The sequence below is a fragment of the Lissotriton helveticus genome, chromosome 1_2 (genome assembly GCF_964261635.1).
Source record: "Lissotriton helveticus chromosome 1_2, aLisHel1.1, whole genome shotgun sequence".
Classification (NCBI taxonomy): Eukaryota; Metazoa; Chordata; class Amphibia; order Caudata; family Salamandridae; genus Lissotriton; species Lissotriton helveticus.
In genome coordinates, this window is record NC_136058.1 from 348826219 (window position 1) to 348845654 (window position 19436).

The 19436-nt window shown below is 48.2% G+C and overlaps 1 protein-coding gene across 1 annotated transcript; it reads left to right on the plus strand.

Moving 5' to 3' along the window:
- Window positions 1-11630: 11630 nt before the first annotated feature.
- Window positions 11631-14619, plus strand: LOC144803975 (macrophage-expressed gene 1 protein-like). Its single transcript, XM_078671889.1, has one exon. The coding sequence runs from the start codon at window positions 11647-11649 to the stop codon at window positions 13849-13851; it is 2205 nt and encodes a 734-aa protein (XP_078528015.1). The 5' UTR covers window positions 11631-11646; the 3' UTR covers window positions 13852-14619.
- The last annotated feature ends 4817 nt before the right edge of the window (window positions 14620-19436 follow it).

Genomic DNA, 19436 nt, shown 5'->3' on the forward strand with positions numbered 1-19436 from the left:
ACCTGAGGAGACAGCCTACCTCGTAGCGTCTGAGAGGGACTGAGAGGGACCTGAGGAGACAGCCTACCTCGTAGCATCATAGAGGGACCCAAGGAGACAGCCTACCTTGTAGCGTCTGAGAGGGACTGAGAGGGACCTGAGGAGACAGCCTACCTCGTAGCGTCTGAGAGGGACTGAGAGGGACCTGAGGAGACAGCCTACCTCGTAGCGTCTGAGAGGGACTGAGAGGGACCTGAGGAGACAGCCTACCTCGTAGCGTCAGAGAGGGACTGAGAGGGACCTGAGGAGACAGCCTACCTCCTTGCGTCTGAGAGAGACCTGAGGAGACAGCCTAACTCATAGCGTCTGAGAGGTACCTGAGGAGACAGCCTACTTCGTAGCGTCTGAGAGGGACGTGAGGAGACAGCCTACCTCGTAGCGTCTTAGAGGGACCTGAGGAGACAGCCTACCTCGTAGTGTCTGAGAGGGACCTGAGGAGACAGCCTACCTCATAGCGTCTGAAAGGGACCTGAGGAGACAGCCTACCTCATAGCGTCTGAGAGGGACCTGAGGGGACAGCCTACCTCATAGCGTCTGAGAGGGACCCGAGGAGACAGCCTACCTCATAGCGTCTGAGAGGGACCCGAGGAGACAGCCTACCTCGTAGCGTCTGAGAGGGACCCGAGGAGACAGCCTACCTCATAGCGTCTGAGAGGGACCCGAGGAGACAGCCTACCTCGTAGCGTCTGAGAGGGACCCGAGGAGACAGCTTTCCTCGTAGCGTCAGAGAGGGACCCGAGGAGACAGCCTACCTTGTCGCGTCTGAGAGAGACCCGAGGAGACATCCTACCTTATAGCGTCTGAGAGGGACCTGAGGAGACATCCTACCTTATAGCGTCTGAGAGGGACCTGAGGAGACATCCTACCTTATAGCGTCTGAGAGGGACCTGAGGAGACATCCTACCTTATAGCGTCTGAGAGGGACCTGAGGAGACAGCCTACTTCGTAGCATCTGAGAGGGACTGAGAGGGACCTGAGGAGACACCCTACCTCGTAGCGTCTGAGAGGGACCCGAGGAGACAGCCTACCTTGTAGCATCTGAGAGGGACTGAGAGGGACCTGAGGAGACAGCCTACCTCGTAGCATCATAGAGGGACCCAAGGAGACAGCCTACCTTGTAGCGTCTGAGAGGGACTGAGAGGGACCTGAGGAGACAGCCTACCTCGTAGCGTCTGAGAGGGACTGAGAGGGACCTGAGGAGACAGCCTACCTCGTAGCGTCTGAGAGGGTCTGAGAGGGACCTGAGGAGACAGCCTACCTCGTAGCTTCAGAGAGGGACCCAAGGAGACAGCCTACCTCGTAGCGTCTGAGAGGGACTGAGAGGGACCTGAGGAGACAGCCTACCTCCTTGCGTCTGAGAGAGACCTGAGGAGACAGCCTAACTCATAGCGTCTGAGAGGTACCTGAGGAGACAGCCTACTTCGTAGCGTCTGAGAGGGACCTGAGGAGACAGCCTACTTCGTAGCGTCTGAGAGGGACCTGAGGAGACAGCCTACCTCGTAGCGTCTGAGAGGGACCTGAGGAGACAGCCTACCTCGTAGTGTCTGAGAGGGACCTGAGGAGACAGCCTACCTCATAGCGTCTGAAAGGGACCTGAGGAGACAGCCTACCTCATAGCGTCTGAGAGGGACCCGAGGAGACAGCCTACCTCGTAGCGTCTGAGAGGGACCCGAGGAGACAGCCTACCTCATAGCGTCTGAGAGGGACCCGAGGAGACAGCCTACCTCGTAGCGTCTGAGAGGGACCCGAGGAGACATCCTACCTTGTAGCATCTGAGAGGGACCCGAGGAGACATCCTACCTTATAGCGTCTGAGAGGGACCTGAGGAGACATCCTACCTTATAGCGTCTGAGAGGGACCTGAGGAGACAGGCTACCTCATAGCGTCTGAAAGGGACCTGAGGAGACAGCCTACCTCGTAGCATCTGAGGGGGACTGGGAGGACTAGTGGAGACAGCCTACCTCGTAGCGTCTGAGAGGGACCCGAGGAGACAGCCTACCTCGTAGTGTCTGAGAGGGACCTGAGGAGACAGCCTACCTCGTAGTGTCTGAGAGGGACCTGAGGAGACAGCCTACCTCATAGCGTCTGAAAGGGACCCGAGGAGAAAGCCTACCTCGTAGCGTCAGAGAGGGACCCGAGGAGACAGCCTACCTTGTAGCGTCTGAGAGGGACCTGAGGAGACATCCTACCTTATAGCGTCTGAGAGGGACCTGAGGAGACAGCCTACTTCGTAGTGTCTGAGAGGGACCTGAGGAGACAGCCTACCTCGTAGCATCTGAGAGGGACTGGGAGGACTAGTGGAGACAGCCTACCTCGTAGCGTCTAGACTCTAACCCCGCTGACCTGGGCCAAGCCTGAGATGCAACGCATCAGCACAGGCCTTTATTAATTTGTTTATTTTATGAACATATTTTTATTTTTGTGTTAAATTATTCATAACTACATGTTGAAAAAAGAAATTCTAAAGCCAATAATAGTTTTCTTATCCTCAACACCCGATTTGTGTCTGTATGTTACGTATTACCCAAGATTAGACATTTATACAAATAGTCATGGGTCAATATGTACAAACAAAGAGCAGCATTGCTGAGGGCAGTCAGTTCAGTGAGGTTCATCATCACATCTTGAGTGTGCCCTTCAAACCTGATGAAATGTAACGAGAGAAAGAGCTTAGAAAAACATGTGGGATTCAGTGTGTTAAGAACGGATTCTGCATGTTTCTTAAAACATGTCATAGGAGAGATGGACCACATGTGGCAAACACCTAACCCTGGGGTAAGGGCATTTACCACGCTTGATAAATACCCCACCCTGTTCACACCAACTTGTAGCGAGGGCCACAGAAAGGACTGTGACCCCTTCCTGCTTTTACTAACAGGGACTTGGATATCTGGATGATTCTCAGAGACACGTTAAGAGGATATAAAAGGAACTCCTGTGAATCGGCCCCTTGGTGTCTGAAGGATTAACCTTTAGCGTCGCAGTGTAAACATACTCACCAAGGGCCATATGTATCAAGCCCAAATGCGTTTGCGAACGTATTTTCGGCAAATGGTATGTATCACACAAATCTACATGCAAAATAGGAATCGCAAAATTTGCGATTCCTTAAATGCAATGTATGAAGCCCAAAAAATTAGCAAAATGCCCTTAAGGAATCGCAAATTACCACCAACTTCCAGTTGGTGGTAAGTTGCGATTTCTTTGAAAAATGCACATTTCAGCATTTTTCAAAGTGCCATGTGACGCACATATATGCCTTTAGGGCATGTATGTACGCCACATGTGCACCCATGCATATTTCAGGGGTGCAACAGGGGGTCCTTTGGACACCCCTGCACCCTTGAAATTATTCTCAATTTGCGATTTTCAAATTGCGAATCGCAAAATTGAGAATACCTTCCCATTCATTTCTATGGGCCTCCTGGCCCATAGAAATGAATGGGAAAGTATTCCTTAATTGCGATTCGCAATTTGAAAATCGCAATTAAGGAATACTAAGAATTCGCAAAAAAAAAGCGAATTTGTACATACATACCAATTTGCGATTCTGAAATAGCGATTTCTTAAAAATCGCTATTTCAGAATCGCAAATCGGTTCTTGCATACATATGGCCCCAAGTGCCTAGAAGACATAACGGCGTGTGCTAACTGACTCCTGCACCACGCGCATTTATTAGCACAGAAATACACAGAATTCCAGACTTTAGAAGCAAGCACTTGAGACAGGCTATTGACACATCTGCCAGGGAAGGAGAATGTCTTGATGCAGTTTGTTTGTTGCAGAAATGACTTATATGCGTGTGTCATCAGTAGTGCACAACTGTATATTGATTGTGGAAAATTTACCTTTCTGCAGGGACCTATGGTAAATTTAGTTTGGGAACAGCTAGAAATATGGGTCAGGTACTCATTTATTAGTAATATAAAATCCAACTTTTAATGGTGAAGTTGAATTTTACATTAATTCCTGACAGTGTCCAGCTATAACCTGCCACCTGAGAGCTCCCGTGTGGAGAAATGTGTATTGCTCCCAGGCAGTGGACAAAGGGTGTTGTGAGGGAGACTCCTGCCTTGTCAGGTTGGCCTATGGTGCTGCGCCCTCTGCCCTTTCCTGCGCTTGAATGGATGCCCACCTTGTCACTGGCAGATGAAGCTCACATCTGGGTCTGCATCCATTTTTTGTTTAAAGTCAGGCTGGCACCAAAAACCCAGTGGGAGGGGAGTAACTGACCAGACAGGTTTAGGGGGTGGACAATGGCTTGCCCTCCACCCACAAACGGGCACTGAGCATAGACGTGGACTCCACAGACCTCTTCAAATCACTCTTGTACCTAAACAGAATCAGAAGAAGGACTGCCCTGCTGTCGGAAGTACCAGATGGAAGAGTGGTCCTGCTTGACTTGAACCCAGGACTCCATAACGTAACTCAAAGTGTCAGCTAGCTAACCTGCAGGGACACAACACGGCTTCCAGAAGCCTCTCCCCTGCAACGGTCCAGCTTCCTAGACCGTGCTGCTGGCCTCTGCTGGATTGAGTCCCAACCCCCAAGTGGTACCCCCAACTCATCGACCCCTGGCTGGTGTTAGGGTGTACTCCGCCTGCTCCCAAAACTGCCAGAAATGGAACTTAGAATCTTTTTGACAACTTTCTGCTTGGAAAACCAAGGAAAACCAAGGTCACTGTTGAAGCCGCAGCTGTTGACATCTAATTGCCTCCAGTTGCTAGCTTGCCACCCTGAAGATCTGACTTCCAGAAACGTTTATATGTACTAAATTAGAGGGCTTCACCAATAACGACACTGAGCTGAAACCAGTCAACGTCAACACCTTCCTGGGCTCTGATTCTAGACTTCGCTGCTCTGAGCTTTCCCATCTTCATCGATAGCCACACCAGGACCGGGCTCTTCAACAAGCCGCCATGGACGATCCCCGCTTTGGATCCAGCTTGCAGCTTGCCCCACTCCCGACCAGTCCTCAACCACTTTTCCTTCATAAAAGGTTCTAAGTCAGAAGGTAACTTTTTCTCGAGCATGAACCTGTTACCTGTATCCAACCCATGCTTCATTGTGGTCGGCCTTAGCTTTTGACTTTGACCCAGTCTAGCACGACCAGATAACCACGAAAGGTGCTTTGTGGTGCTATTTTTAATTTTAAAAAATTGTAAACATATTTTTGGTTCTACTTATATGATTTTTGTCACTTTGGCATCATTTTACTTATTAAAATATTCACTATTTTTCTACATTGGTTTGTAATTTTTCTTGTGCTGTGTTTTCCCTTTGTTACTGTTTGAGTGCTGCATAAATACTTTGCACATTGCTTCTAGGCTTAGCCTGACTTATTTACGCCAAGCTACCAAAGTATAAATCACAAGTTTACTTCGTAACCTTAGTGGTTCACCCTGACAATGATTGTGATTATTATTTGAGGTGGGTTCTCGCCCACTCAGATAATACTCCAATGTCTTACATTGATACACAAACACCAACTCCTCGGAGGCCAGAAGGTTTCTGCTGGCAGGTCTGCACCCTTGTGCTCCTGCCCAGCAGACTGGCATCACGTGAGCTCCTCTCCCAATGGTGGGCAAAGAAGCGCAGCCTTGTAGAGTTTTCTGGCACCATATTTGACCATATTTGACTTTGCGCTAAAGGGGATTGAAGACTGCATTCTTTCAAATAGGCTCCTCTGCAGGATTGGATACACCTGTGCGCCTTATTAGGGAGGGACGCTTTACCAGAAACATTTGCATAGCAAGTTAGCGGTAATAAGGTACATCTTTTCGAGGCGCTCTAATAAAGCCTCAATTGTGGTTTAGATGTGGCGGGTGCCGGCAAGGGCGAATCGCGGACCGAAGCAGCCATTAGCCTATCAACCTGAATAGCAGATCAGCCCTAAGTGAGAGTTACTCTGAGGTGGTAGACTGATGATTAGTGGTGTTTACCTGTGCTTCTTCATTTACAGGCTAAAAGCCCTCAGGTTTTTTTTTTTTAGATGAATTGAGTGACCCCAGAAAACTAATAGGGCACCGTTCACTCTTATGGTAAGAAATGTGGGGTTTTTTGTTCTCCATTAGATTTTTAAAAGTCAGTAAAGCGATTTTAATACAAACCAATTCTTTGGAATTAGATCCCGACAAAGGAGAGCCCAAGATTTATAAGATTAAGGAGGATAAATTCCCCTGGATGCAAATACTGGGTTGCAGCCCCCCACGACGGGCACAGTTCTAATGGGCTAACTGCAGAACCTGAAAGGTCAGATGGGAGACTTGCTGGCACTGTGAGGGGGAGAGAGAGGGGTGGGTTAGCCCCACCTTTTTTTTTTAAATAAGTATATTACACTATCTTCCTTTCCCCTAGATTGAATGAATGATGTTCAACCCTGTAAACACATTATATGGTTTCAACCAATAATTTAAAAATAAAAAAGAACCATTCCTGGCACTTTGTTCCAAATGAAAACTCCCGGGGTAGGAGTTTTTAATCTCACTGAGTGTTACGGGGTTTCTGTGTGAGTGGAAAGGGGAGTTTGGAATTGAAAGCGATGCAATTCTGATTACAATTCGATCACTATGTAATTGACCCCTCTCAGTTGTGTGAGGGATTGGAATGGGAAGTGGCATTATTACGGTGGGAACCCAGTTGCCAAGCAAATTATTCCTTTTTGTGAATGTAAGTGAATGGAGCAGAGCATGGTGGTGTACAATCTTGATCCATTAAGTTAGAGGTGCTTGCACACACCTTATGGATGAAATGCGTGGAAAACCAAAGGCCCAGGGAATATCGATTGGTGTACCACAGAGAACTGTTTTTGCACTGACATTTGATGCCATCAAAAATGTATGGTGAAGTAATTGTTCTTACTTTTTTATACAGGTTTTTAACATTTTTGTGAATTTATGTGGTAGATTGCATATTTTTTGTTGTTGTCCTGAAGAAGGTAGCAACAGACCATAAACACCATCGAAACGTGTTTGCGTATTTTTTACATACAGGATCCATCTGACCTTGTGATATGGTAGATGATTATCTATGAGGGGCATTACATATTACTTTCAATGATATTAACAGACCTGCACTATTTTAATAGATGTATGTGTATTGTCTTGTGTTCTCTCCCTTTTTAAACCTGTTTTGATTGTGATATATGATTGCGATAAAAACTGTTTGTGCCGCATTGTGGGGAGGAGGTTAATGCATGCATAGCTGAAAACTTGGAATGTGAAGCATATTCTCTGTGAAAGTACTGTTTTTTCATACACATAAACACATTGTGGGGAATTATAAATGTACAGCACTGTACACGAGTAGTTTTCAATATAATTCCGGTGTGGTAATTAATATAACATTTATTTATTTATTTATTTATTTAATTTATATAGCGCGTAATCACCCCGGGGTCTCTGTGCGCTTTTCCAGGTAAAATACCAACCAAATTCTACAACTGATAGTCAAATTTACAACACACCCCATGCTTGCTGAAAAAGCACTGTTTTTAGTTTTTTACGAAAAGGCATTAACATTAAAACTCTGTGCTGACCTAATATTTATTTGGTATGACTTTATGACATTAGACCACTGTGGCATGATAGAAGGTTGATCATTGATTGTTGGAAGAGGCATTGGTGATTAATTTATTTTCCCAAGGGGAGAATTGATCTTACTGCTGATACGGTGCTCTGCCCCATTGGTCTGTGGGCTCCTCTCGATTGTCTAATAGACATAAAATAAGATCATACACTCAACTAACCTACCTTTTTATCTACACTTTATAACATACACTATAGAGGAAACTGTGTACGCTGCGCGTCTGTGAAAATAATTTGTGGTGGGAGGAGCATAAATATGGGGACTTTGCCTAGGGTGCTAATATACCTTGAGATCTAACCATGCTTCGCAGCTTTATAAAGCGCAGCCTTGTAGAGTTTTCTGGCACCATATTTGACTTTGTGACTTTGCGCTTAAGGGGATTGAAGGCTTCATTCTTTCACATGGGCCTTATTAGGAAGGGACCCTTTGCCAGAAAATTTTGCACAGCGAGGTCGTGGTAATAATATACATCTTTTCGAGGTGCTCTAATAAAGCCTAAATTACGGTTTAGATTTGACGGGTGCCGGCAAGGGCGAATCGTGGACCGAAGCCGCCATTAGCCTATCAACCTGAATAGGAGACCAGCTTTAACTGAGAGTTACTCTGAGGTGGTAGACTGATGATTAGTGGTGTTTACCTGTGCTTCTTCATTTACAGGCTAGAAGCACTCAGTGTTTTATTGGATGAACTGAGTGATTCGAGAAAACTAATTGGGCACTGTCCACTCCTATGGTAAGAATTTTTTTTTCTCTCCATTAGATTAGTCAGTAAAGCGATTTTGATACAAACCAATTCTTTGGGATTAGATCTCGATGAAGGAAGTCCAAGATTTATAAGATTAAGGAGGATAAAGTCCCCTGGATACAAATACTGGGTTGCAACCCCCCACGACGGGCACTGGAAGGCCTATGTTTCTAGCTGTAGAACCTGAAAGGTAAGATGGAAGTCACACTGGCACTGTGAGGGGGAGAGAAAAGTGTGGGTTAATGCCAAAAATTTTAAAACATAAGGGGCATATCATCAAGGGGCCGCGATAAAATTATTGCCGCTTTAGCGTCCATTTTCGGGCAAAAAGCAGCGATAATTTTATCGCACTATCAGCAAGGACACGCTAGCGCTTGATCCCATGCCTCAGAGCCCGTTTACTTAACGCGCAGCGTCGCAACGCTAATGATATGCAAAGTGGGCGTGCCTTACTAAAATAACATGGAAAATGTCGCTAGCAAAACCTTCTCCTATTATCAATCTGGCCGCTAACCCGCGTAGCGATGAAAAAAGTAGCGCTAACCACGCTTATCGCAGGCTTCATTACGCCTGCTTTGAATCTTACTTAGCCGTAATATCCTATGGGAGGTGGATTGTAAGGATAAGCCTACCCTCCCCTATATACAAGGATTTGCCTATCACTGTGCTTTTAATGCTGGATTTCCAGCGATAATCGCACATTTTTTCCGCTATCGCTGGATTTTTTATCGCATTAGAGATAAGCGTTGATGATAACGCGCTATCTCTGCGATATAATCCAGCGATAGCCGGTGATAATTATACTCGCACTAAGTGCGCTTAGCGATAATTATCACTGGCTTTTGCTGATATGCCCCTAAGTATATTACAATATCTTCCTTTCCCCTAGATTGACTGAATTATGTTCAACCCCGTTAACACATTATATGGTTTGAACCAAAAATAGAAAAATAGAAAAGAACCATTACTGGCACTTTGATCCAAAGGTGATGGTTGGGGGTGGAAGTTTTTATCTCATTGAACGCTGAGTGTTAAGGGTTTTCTGTGTGAGTGGAAAGGGGAGTTTGGAATTGTAACTGATGCTATTCTAATGAAAATTGAATCAATATTGAGCTGACCCCTCTCAGCGGTGTGAGTGATTGGAATTGAAAGCAGCATTAATTGATGCCATCAAAAATATATGGTGAAGTAATTGTTCTTACTTTTTTATACTGGTTTTTAACATTTTTGTGAATTTATGTGAGAGATTGTATATTTTTTGTTTTTGTCCTGAAGAAGGTGGCAACAGACAATAAAAACAACCGAAACCTGTTCATGTACTTTTTACACGCCGGATCCGTCTGAACTTGTGATATGGTAGATGATTTTCTTTGAGGGACATTACATATTACTTTCAATGACTTAAGGGATCTGCACTATTTTAATAGATGTATGGGTTTTGTCTTGTGCGCTCTCCCTTTTTAAACCAATTATGATTTTGATATATGATTGCTATAAAAACTGTTTGTGGCGCATTGTGGGGAGGAGGTTAATGCATGCATAGCTGAGATCTTGGAATGTGAAGCCTCTACTTTATGGAAACACTGTTTTTTTCACACACATAAACACATTGTGGTTAATTATGAATGTATAGCAATGTACACAAGTAGTTGTCAATAATTGATTCCTCTGTGGTAATTAATATAAAATAAAAATTATGTGCAGACTTAATATTGATTTGGTATGAATTGTTGACTGTATACCTCTGTGGTGTGAAAGAAGGTTGATGAATGAATGTGGGAAGATTCATAGGTGATGGATTTGTTGTCCCATGGGAAGAATTGATTTTACTGCTGATAGGGTGCTCCATCCCTTTGTCTGAGGGGCTCCTCTTGCTTGTTTAATAGACAAAAAATAAGCCCATACCTTTTTATCTACACTTTATAGCATACACTCTAGAGGACACTGCGTAAGCCGCCCGTCTGTGAAAATAATTTATGGTGGGAGGAACATGAATAGGGGGATCTTATCTAGGGTACATATATACCTTGAGATCACCATGCATCTAATCATGCTTATAGCTTTATTATATTCTGTGAAAGATGTGTTGGCCATTGTGGGTGGTCTTGCAAAAATACACAAGACTCCTATGAGGTAAAGGGCTGTGACTGGGCATGAAATTAGTGGATATCTGTGCTCTTCAACCCCCTCTAAACTCAAACACTGAGGGTAAATGTAAATTTGACCTACATTGGGTCATCAGTTGAGCTAAATTAAGTCTGAACAAGTAACCTTTTTGGCAGCTTGAGGTTAGGGCTTTGCCTCAGATGTGGAGTGATGTGGTGTGGAGAGGTGCGGTGCGGTGCAGCGGCCAGGGCAGCTGACTTCGGAGCACAGGGCTCATAGTTCGATCCCCCGGCTGCGGCAGCTCAGCTCAGCACCATGTGACTCTGGGCAATAGCTCACTTAATTTCCACAACAACCCCCAGCGCCTTGAGACCCATAGGGGTGAGTAGTTCGCGCTTTAAAAATACAGATTTACAAACTTACATTTACATATGTGTAGAGGTGATCGAAGAAGGAACAAATGCAAGAGTTGTGAACAGCAGATGTCGTATTGCACACGCAAGTGCACAATAGCTGCTTGTGAATGCACATGAGCTTAGGATTCAGTCTTGGAGGGCACTAGGGTCTGCCAGGACCAACAACTCAAAATACAGTTAAAAACAGGCAAGGAAAGGTGCTACCAGACATCATCAACAATAAAATATTGCAACCTCAATAATAAAATGAGTGATAGGGAAAAATTGGGAACATTGGTTGCTTTATGAAGTTGAAAAAGACATTTGATATCTCTTTTCATGAGATTTTTCCACTCGCAACTTATGTTGATGAGTATTGGAAAGCAACACCCCAAAACTGGGATTTCACGTGAGATCAATGTGGCAGGTGCTCTGCCATCCACCCTGCTTCACATCTTCTGCAGAGCACTGGTAACTGGACCTGCTGGCACTGACAAATTTCAAAGACTACTTGTTTTTCAACAGGGTGTGTTAAAAAAAGTATTATCACCAGGTTGCATAGCTTTCTGTGCTTCTATCAAAAGTTTGCAAACTTGCAATTTGCAGTAAGTGTAACAGGTGTAAAACGACATGTATTTTACGGCCACGCTCTGGTCGCTCTCTCCACCTCCCACTCGCCGTCATGCCCTCAAGCCCCGAAAGCAGAAGTGCTTGAAGTTTCAGTACATCTTTGAACGATTCTGCGTGTCTTCCTCATTCGCCGCTGGTCCCATCATGGGTTTGTCCACAGCGAGGTTGTGGCTCCTCTGGACTCTGCTGACTTTGGTGAAATGGGGACACGGCACGGATGTACCACCCAAAGGCAACCCGTCTCCAGGCCTTCAGGAATGCAGGAAAGCACAGAACATCCCCACCATGGAAGTCCTTCCCGGAGGGGGCTGGGACAACCTTCGAAACCTAGACATGGGGAGAGTGATGTACATGGACTACACCTCCTGCTTGACCTCCGAGGATGGTGTCTACATTATCCCTGATGGCGTCTTCGTGATCCCTCAGAAGCAGACCAGTCTGGAGATGAACTCAGAGATCGTCGCGAGCTGGAAGGAGTATAAGAGCTCCACCGCCTTCTCCATCAACGAGGAATTCTCCTTTTTTTCTGTTATCAACGGCAAGTTCTCCACCGACTTCCAGAGGGTCAAGACCCACCAGGTCAGGGACAGCTCCTTCACCACCAGGGTCCAGATCAGAAACCTTCGCTACACCGTGAAGACCATGCCCAACTTTGTATTTGACCCGTCCTTCAAGAGCCAACTGGTAAACATTGCCAATCACCTGGAAAACAACCAGACCCGCATGGCCAACTTCCTGGCGGAGATACTCATTCTGAACTATGGCACTCATGTCATCACCAGCGTCGATGCGGGGGCAAACCTGGTTCAGGAAGATCAGATCCGGAACACCTTCCTGGAGGACAGCTGGTCTATGAGAAGCTCTATCACTGCCGCGGCCTCGATTGCCTTTGAATCGAAGATCAGTGCTGGGTTTGGCTTCAACGCCAGCTATGGAAACTCGTTTACTGCAAACTATGTTACTAACCGCACCAACTCTAGGGTTGAGAGCATTGGTGGGGTGCCCTTTTACCCGGGCATCACGCTCAAGACCTGGCAAGAGAGTATCAGCAACCAGTTAGTGGCCATCGACCGGTCCGGGCTGCCTCTACAGTTCTTCATCAACCCCCATACACTAGCGGACATACCTGAGCCAACCGTGAAGAAGCTCCTAAAGACGGTGGAGGCTGCGTCGAACCGGTATTACAAGGCCAACACCTACCCCGGCTGCACTGACACTGCCTCTCCAAACTTTAACTTCCAAGCCAACGTTGACGATGCCTCTTGTGACAGCATGATGACCAACTTCACCTTTGGAGGTTCCTATCAGGACTGCACCGAGGTGAGCGGGAGTGAGGCTGGTCTCATATGCCAGGGTCTGGCGCACAAGAATCCCCTCACTGGGGATTTCTCCTGTCCCCAGGGTTATTCCCCGGTCAAACTCAGCTCCCAGACCAGGGACGAAGGGTTCTATCGCTTGGAGTGCCATGATGACTGCGTGTGGTTCATTTTTGAATTTTGCAAAAAGGTTTGTGCGGATGTCTTCAGGGTGTCCACGGCTCAATTCAATGCCTACTGGTGCGTTGCCCAAGGCCAGGTCCCCGAAGACTCAGGATATCTCTTCGGAGGCCTCTTCAGCAGCAAGGGCCTCAACCCTCTGACCACTGCCCAGTCCTGTCCTGTCAGCTACTACCCCCTGAAACTCTTTGATGATTTGAAAGTCTGCGTCAGTGCGGACTATGAAATGGGGTTTCGTTACTCGGTCCCCTTTGGGGGCTTCTTTAGCTGCGACTCCGGGAACCCTTTGGCAGTGTCCAAGAATGGCCAGTCCCTTCAAAGCACTGGAGGGCAGAACGTTCAGGCAAATGCCCCGAAGAGATGCCCCTCAGGCTTCAGCCAGCACTTGGCCCTCATCAGCGATGGATGTCAAGTTAACTACTGCGTGAAGTCCGGCCTCTTCACCGGAGGGTCTCTGCCCCCAGTCCGACTACCCCCCTTCTCCCGCCCGCCAGCCATGAGCGTGGGCAGCACCAACACCGTCCTGGTCCTGACGGAAACTGACCGCTCATGGGTGAAGGTCACGGGCACCCAGATGTGGAAATTGACCAAGACAGAGAACGCCCGCAGCACCATGAGGCTGGTCAGTGGGGCCGATGCCAGGATCTCCGGCGGGGAAGCCGCTGGGATCACGGTGGGAGCCACCACCGCTCTGGCCATCCTGATCGCCATGGCCATCTATGGGCGCCGGAGGTTCCGGAAGAGGGGCTACCATGAGATGGAACAACAACGTTTAGTGTCAGATGAGCCTCAGATGGATACAACCAATCACGAGGAGGTGCGCTGCTTGCAGGAGGCAGAACAGTCTGCTTAAAGAGACAGGGATGCCTATAACCAGGGTCAATGCAGTTATGCAACTGTGCGGCAATTTTCGCATGATTATAGATTTGCCGCATTTGCCACATAATCCATCATCTGCCGCATAACCTGCAGATTTTAATTTAACAAATTGTTTCTAGTTCGAACAGTTCAAAAGTAACTAAAAATACAGCGACACGTGTTGCCGTGCAGTGGAAGTCCCTTTGCAAAGCTGGACTGGTCACCTTTGTGCTGTTTATTGCTATATTTAGGGGTTAAACTGGTACTAATGAGGTGCAAATAATGCCCATACAGTGTTACCCAGTTTAAAAATGACAACATAATGAAGTAATACTATTGAAAAATGTGATGCATTATGCCACATAATTAGGCTTTTTCCTGCTGCATAATTTACTCAACCCTGCCGCATAATTTGGCCCTCTCCTCCCACATAATTCCAGCAGCCCTTCATATAACCCCTTCTTCCCTTATAATTTTTCAGGTTCTCCTATGCCCTCCTCCAAACCTTGAAGCAATTGTAATTTTGAACATTTTATTCAAATGTTAAAATAGCACGACGTTGTCGTTTCTCCGCATAACGAATTGGGTAACCAGCAATTTAGGTAAAAAAAATATCCCAAATGTTTCCTTTTTCTACAAATATTCAATTTGTTTTAAAAAAAAGTACAACAGTCTGGGAGAACTCTTTTTTGTAAAAACATATTTCATCGCTAATAAACATTTTAACAATGTCTGAACTATAAAATAAAGTCTACAACATGAAGTATGAGAATTATTACAGCATATAGAAAGAACAATTTATAAATATGAAAAGATTTTTAAATCTCCTAAAAACGTTTACTGTTTTTCTGGGCTTATTCAGGGCATTTGCGTACAGTAGAAATGAAATGCGAAATGTTTTTTAGAAATATGAAGAATGAGTGTCAAAATGTCTTCTTAGTTAGGAAAAACTTTTTTAAAGAAATCATTGTCATCAGTTGTATGCAGGCAGGTGGTAAGAAGAGCACACAACTCGTTGATTTAGCAAAATTTTCTAATGTTTTATGTGAGAAAATGATAGCTGAAGGGAATGGAGACTGGAGACTTGGGAAGGAAGAAGGCACCAGAAACAGAATGTGTTATTTTATTATTTAACGAATTCCCAAGGCGGCTTACCCACTGGAACCATCTTCTGTATATATTTAACAATGTGCGGGGACTCACTCCCTGCTGAGCCCCTCTCTGTGGTCTGCAGGGCCAGGCAACTTGTACGTGAAAAAGCTGCTGATTTTAATTCTTGTCATGCATTCATAATCACTTTAAAGTGCGAAGCAATGTTTCAACTTATGTTGAATGTAATTTGTTTGTTTTTCTTCTGGGGCTTGCAAACGTGTATTAAATGCTTAGGGGCAGATTTACAAGCCCATTGCGCCTCATTTAAGTCGACGTTGCGTTACTTTTGTGACGCAGCGGCGACGCAAATCCTGCTCCATGGTGCAGGGGTACTTACAACGTGACGCATCTGGGAGATGCGTCACGTTGTAATGCCCTGCGCCACATGTAGGCGTTCCTGTGCATGGGGGGGCATTCCGGCGCAGGAACTCCTCCTAAAAGTAGCTGAGTGAAATCAGCCACTTTTAGGTCCATGCTGCATCAAAACCCTGTGTCTGCCTGAAGCGGGCGTAAGGATTGACGCAGCATTAACTAGAAATGGCTCCCAGAGCATTGCTGGAGCTGCGTCGCGCTTGCGACGCAACTCCAGCAATGCGTCACTTTTTTTTGCACCATGGTGCGCCACATTGTACATGCGCCGCATCCATGATGGCGGAGCTGTGGCGCACAATAACTTGCGCATCCCTGCTGATTTGCAGGGATGCGCCAGTTATTGTATCTATGCCCCTAGACTTTATGCTGACACTTTCTGATATGTGGGCAGGAGCCTGGGACAGCGAAGGTGGGCAGATGTGTGCGTGTGTGTGCGCGTGCGTGCCTGCGTGTGAAGCGAGTGTGCGTGTGTTTTTTTCTAACTGGTACATCGGTTTAACTAACAATCATCTAATATTGGCATTCATAGTGTAAAGGCATCTGATCCTCATTGTCCCCTTACGTTTATTAATTTCCAGCAGAGAGAGAGAGTGTGTGTATGTGTGCGTGCGTGGGTCCGTGAGAACGCTTGTGTGTGTGCGTGCGAGCGTGTGTATGAACATTTGAATCTACCGGCTGATTCAAGGCACGATATATATTCCACGTCTCACTCATTGCGAGTGAGTCTCACTCGTGTAACGCTACCAGGCAGCCCACATTCTTTTGTAGACTTTAGTGGAATTTTAAACTTTAAAATCACATCTGTTTCCCCCCCTTTTTCTTTCTTTCTTTCTCCCCACTTAAAACAAAAAAAAAACTCATAAAAGCACTGTTCATTGGTATATGAATTTCCCCTTTTTGGGGGGGGCGGGTTCTTTTCCGATTTGCATTATTTGTTGTAGTTTTATTCCACTTATTTGGCATTGTTTGCAGATGTAATGATGTTTTACATTGCATTATTTCTACTCAATAAAGCTTTTTAAACAAAAAAAAATCACATCTGTTTGTTTAAACCTCCAGATCAGGCTATTTTGTTCACGTGATCCTTGAGGAATCAGACATGCCCGCTGGGTTCATTTATGCGGAGGTTGCGGGTCTGTGGTCTTTCAAGGGTTGTCAGCATCCAACCGCTGCATCGGTACATGGGTGTCTGTCAGTGGCAGACTCACAGAGCTGCCCTCTGCATGGGTGCATGGGTGTCTGTCAGTGGCAGACTCACAGAGCTGCCCTCTGCATGGGTGCGTGGGTGTCTGTCAGTGGCAGACTCACAGAGCTGCCCTCTGCATGGGTGCGTGGGTGTCTGTCAGTGGCAGACTCACAGAGCTGCCCTCTGCATGGGTGCGTGGGTGTCTGTCAGTGGCAGACTCGCAGAGCTGCCCTCTGCATGGGTGCGTGGGTGTCTGTCAGTGGCAGACTCACAGAGCTGCCCTCTGCATGGGTGCATGGGTGTCTGTCAGTGGCAGACTCACAGAGCTGCCCTCTGCATGGGTGCGTGGGTGTCTGTCAGTGGCAGACTCACAGAGCTGCCCTCTGCATGGGTGCGTGGGTGTCTGTCAGTGGCAGACTCACAGAGCTGCCCTCTGCATGGGTGCGTGGGTGTCTGTCAGTGGCAGACTCACAGAGCTGCCCTCTGCATGGGTGCATGGGTGTCTGTCAGTGGCAGACTCACAGAGCTGCCCTCTGCATGGGTGCGTGGGTGTCTGTCAGTGGCAGACTCACAGAGCTGCCCTCTGCATGGGTGCGTGGGTGTCTGTCAGTGGCAGACTCACAGAGCTGCCCTCTGCATGGGTGCATGGGTGTCTGTCAGTGGCAGACTCACAGAGCTGCCCTCTGCATGGGTGCGTGGGTGTCTGTCAGTGGCAGACTCACAGAGCTGCCCTCTGCATGGGTGCATGGGTGTCTGTCAGTGGCAGACTCACAGAGCTGCCCTCTGCATGGGTGCATGGGTGTCTGTCAGTGGCAGACTCACAGAGCTGCCCTCTGCATGGGTGCGTGGGTGTCTGTCAGTGGCAGACTCACAGAGCTGCCCTCTGCATGGGTGCATGGGTGTCTGTCAGTGGCAGACTCACAGAGCTGCCCTCTGCATGGGTGCGTGGGTGTCTGTCAGTGGCAGACTCACAGAGCTGCCCTCTGCATGGGTGCATGGGTGTCTGTCAGTGGCAGACTCACAGAGCTGCCCTCTGCATGGGTGCGTGGGTGTCTGTCAGTGGCAGACTCACAGAGCTGCCCTCTGCATGGGTGCGTGGGTGTCTGTCAGTGGCAGACTCACAGAGCTGCCCTCTGCATGGGTGCATGGGTGTCTGTCAGTGGCAGACTCACAGAGCTGCCCTCTGCATGGGTGCGTGGGTGTCTGTCAGTGGCAGACTCACAGAGCTGCCCTCTGCATGGGTGCATGGGTGTCTGTCAGTGGCAGACTCACAGAGCTGCCCTCTGCATGGGTGCGTGGGTGTCTGTCAGTGGCAGACTCACAGAGCTGCCCTCTGCATGGGTGCGTGGGTGTCTGTCAGTGGCAGACTCACAGAGCTGCCCTCTGCATGGGTGCATGGGTGTCTGTCAGTGGCAGACTCACAGAGCTGCCCTCTGCATGGGTGCGTGGGTGTCTGTCAGTGGCAGACTCACAGAGCTGCCCTCTGCATGGGTGCGTGGGTGTCTGTCAGTGGCAGACTCACAGAGCTGCCCTCTGCATGGGTGCGTGGGTGTCTGTCAGTGGCAGACTCACAGAGCTGCCCTCTGCATGGGTGCGTGGGTGTCTGTCAGTGGCAGACTCACAGAGCTGCCCTCTGCATGGGTGCGTGGGTGTCTGTCAGTGGCAGACTCACAGAGCTGCCCTCTGCATGGGTGCATGGGTGTCTGTCAGTGGCAGACTCACAGAGCTGCCCTCTGCATGGGTGCGTGGGTGTCTGTCAGTGGCAGACTCACAGAGCTGCCCTCTGCATGGGTGCGTGGGTGTCTGTCAGTGGCAGACTCACAGAGCTGCCCTCTGCATGGGTGCGTGGGTGTCTGTCAGTGGCAGACTCACAGAGCTGCCCTCTGCATGGGTGCGTGGGTGTCTGTCAGTGGCAGACTCACAGAGCTGCCCTCTGCATGGGTGCGTGGGTGTCTGTCAGTGGCAGACTCACAGAGCTGCCCTCTGCATGGGTGCATGGGTGTCTGTCAGTGGCAGACTCACAGAGCTGCCCTCTGCATGGGTGCGTGGGTGTCTGTCAGTGGCAGACTCACAGAGCTGCCCTCTGCATGGGTGCGTGGGTGTCTGTCAGTGGCAGACTCACAGAGCTGCCCTCTGCATGGGTGCATGGGTGTCTGTCAGTGGCAGACTCACAGAGCTGCCCTCTGCATGGGTGCGTGGGTGTCTGTCAGTGGCAGACTCACAGAGCTGCCCTCTGCATGGGTGCGTGGGTGTCTGTCAGTGGCAGACTCACAGAGCTGCCCTCTGCATGGGTGCATGGGTGTCTGTCAGTGGCAGACTCACAGAGCTGCCCTCTGCATGGGTGCGTGGGTGTCTGTCAGTGGCAGACTCACAGAGCTGCCCTCTGCATGGGTGCGTGGGTGTCTGTCAGTGGCAGACTCACAGAGCTGCCCTCTGCATGGGTGCGTGGGTGTCTGTCAGTGGCAGACTCACAGAGCTGCCCTCTGCATGGGTGCATGGGTGTCTGTCAGTGGCAGACTCACAGAGCTGCCCTCTGCATGGGTGCATGGGTGTCTGTCAGTGGCAGACTCACAGAGCTGCCCTCTGCATGGGTGCATGGGTGTCTGTCAGTGGCAGACTCACAGAGCTGCCCTCTGCATGGGTGCGTGGGTGTCTGTCAGTGGCAGACTCACAGAGCTGCCCTCTGCATGGGTGCGTGGGTGTCTGTCAGTGGCAGACTCACAGAGCTGCCCTCTGCATGGGTGCGTGGGTGTCTGTCAGTGGCAGACTCACAGAGCTGCCCTCTGCATGGGTGCATGGGTGTCTGTCAGTGGCAGACTCACAGAGCTGCCCTCTGCATGGGTGCGTGGGTGTCTGTCAGTGGCAGACTC

Coding starts and splice junctions, on each gene's coding strand:
- LOC144803975 (XM_078671889.1), top strand. CDS start 11,647: ATGGGTTTGTCCACAGCGAGGTTGTGGCTCCTCTGGACTCTGCTGACT.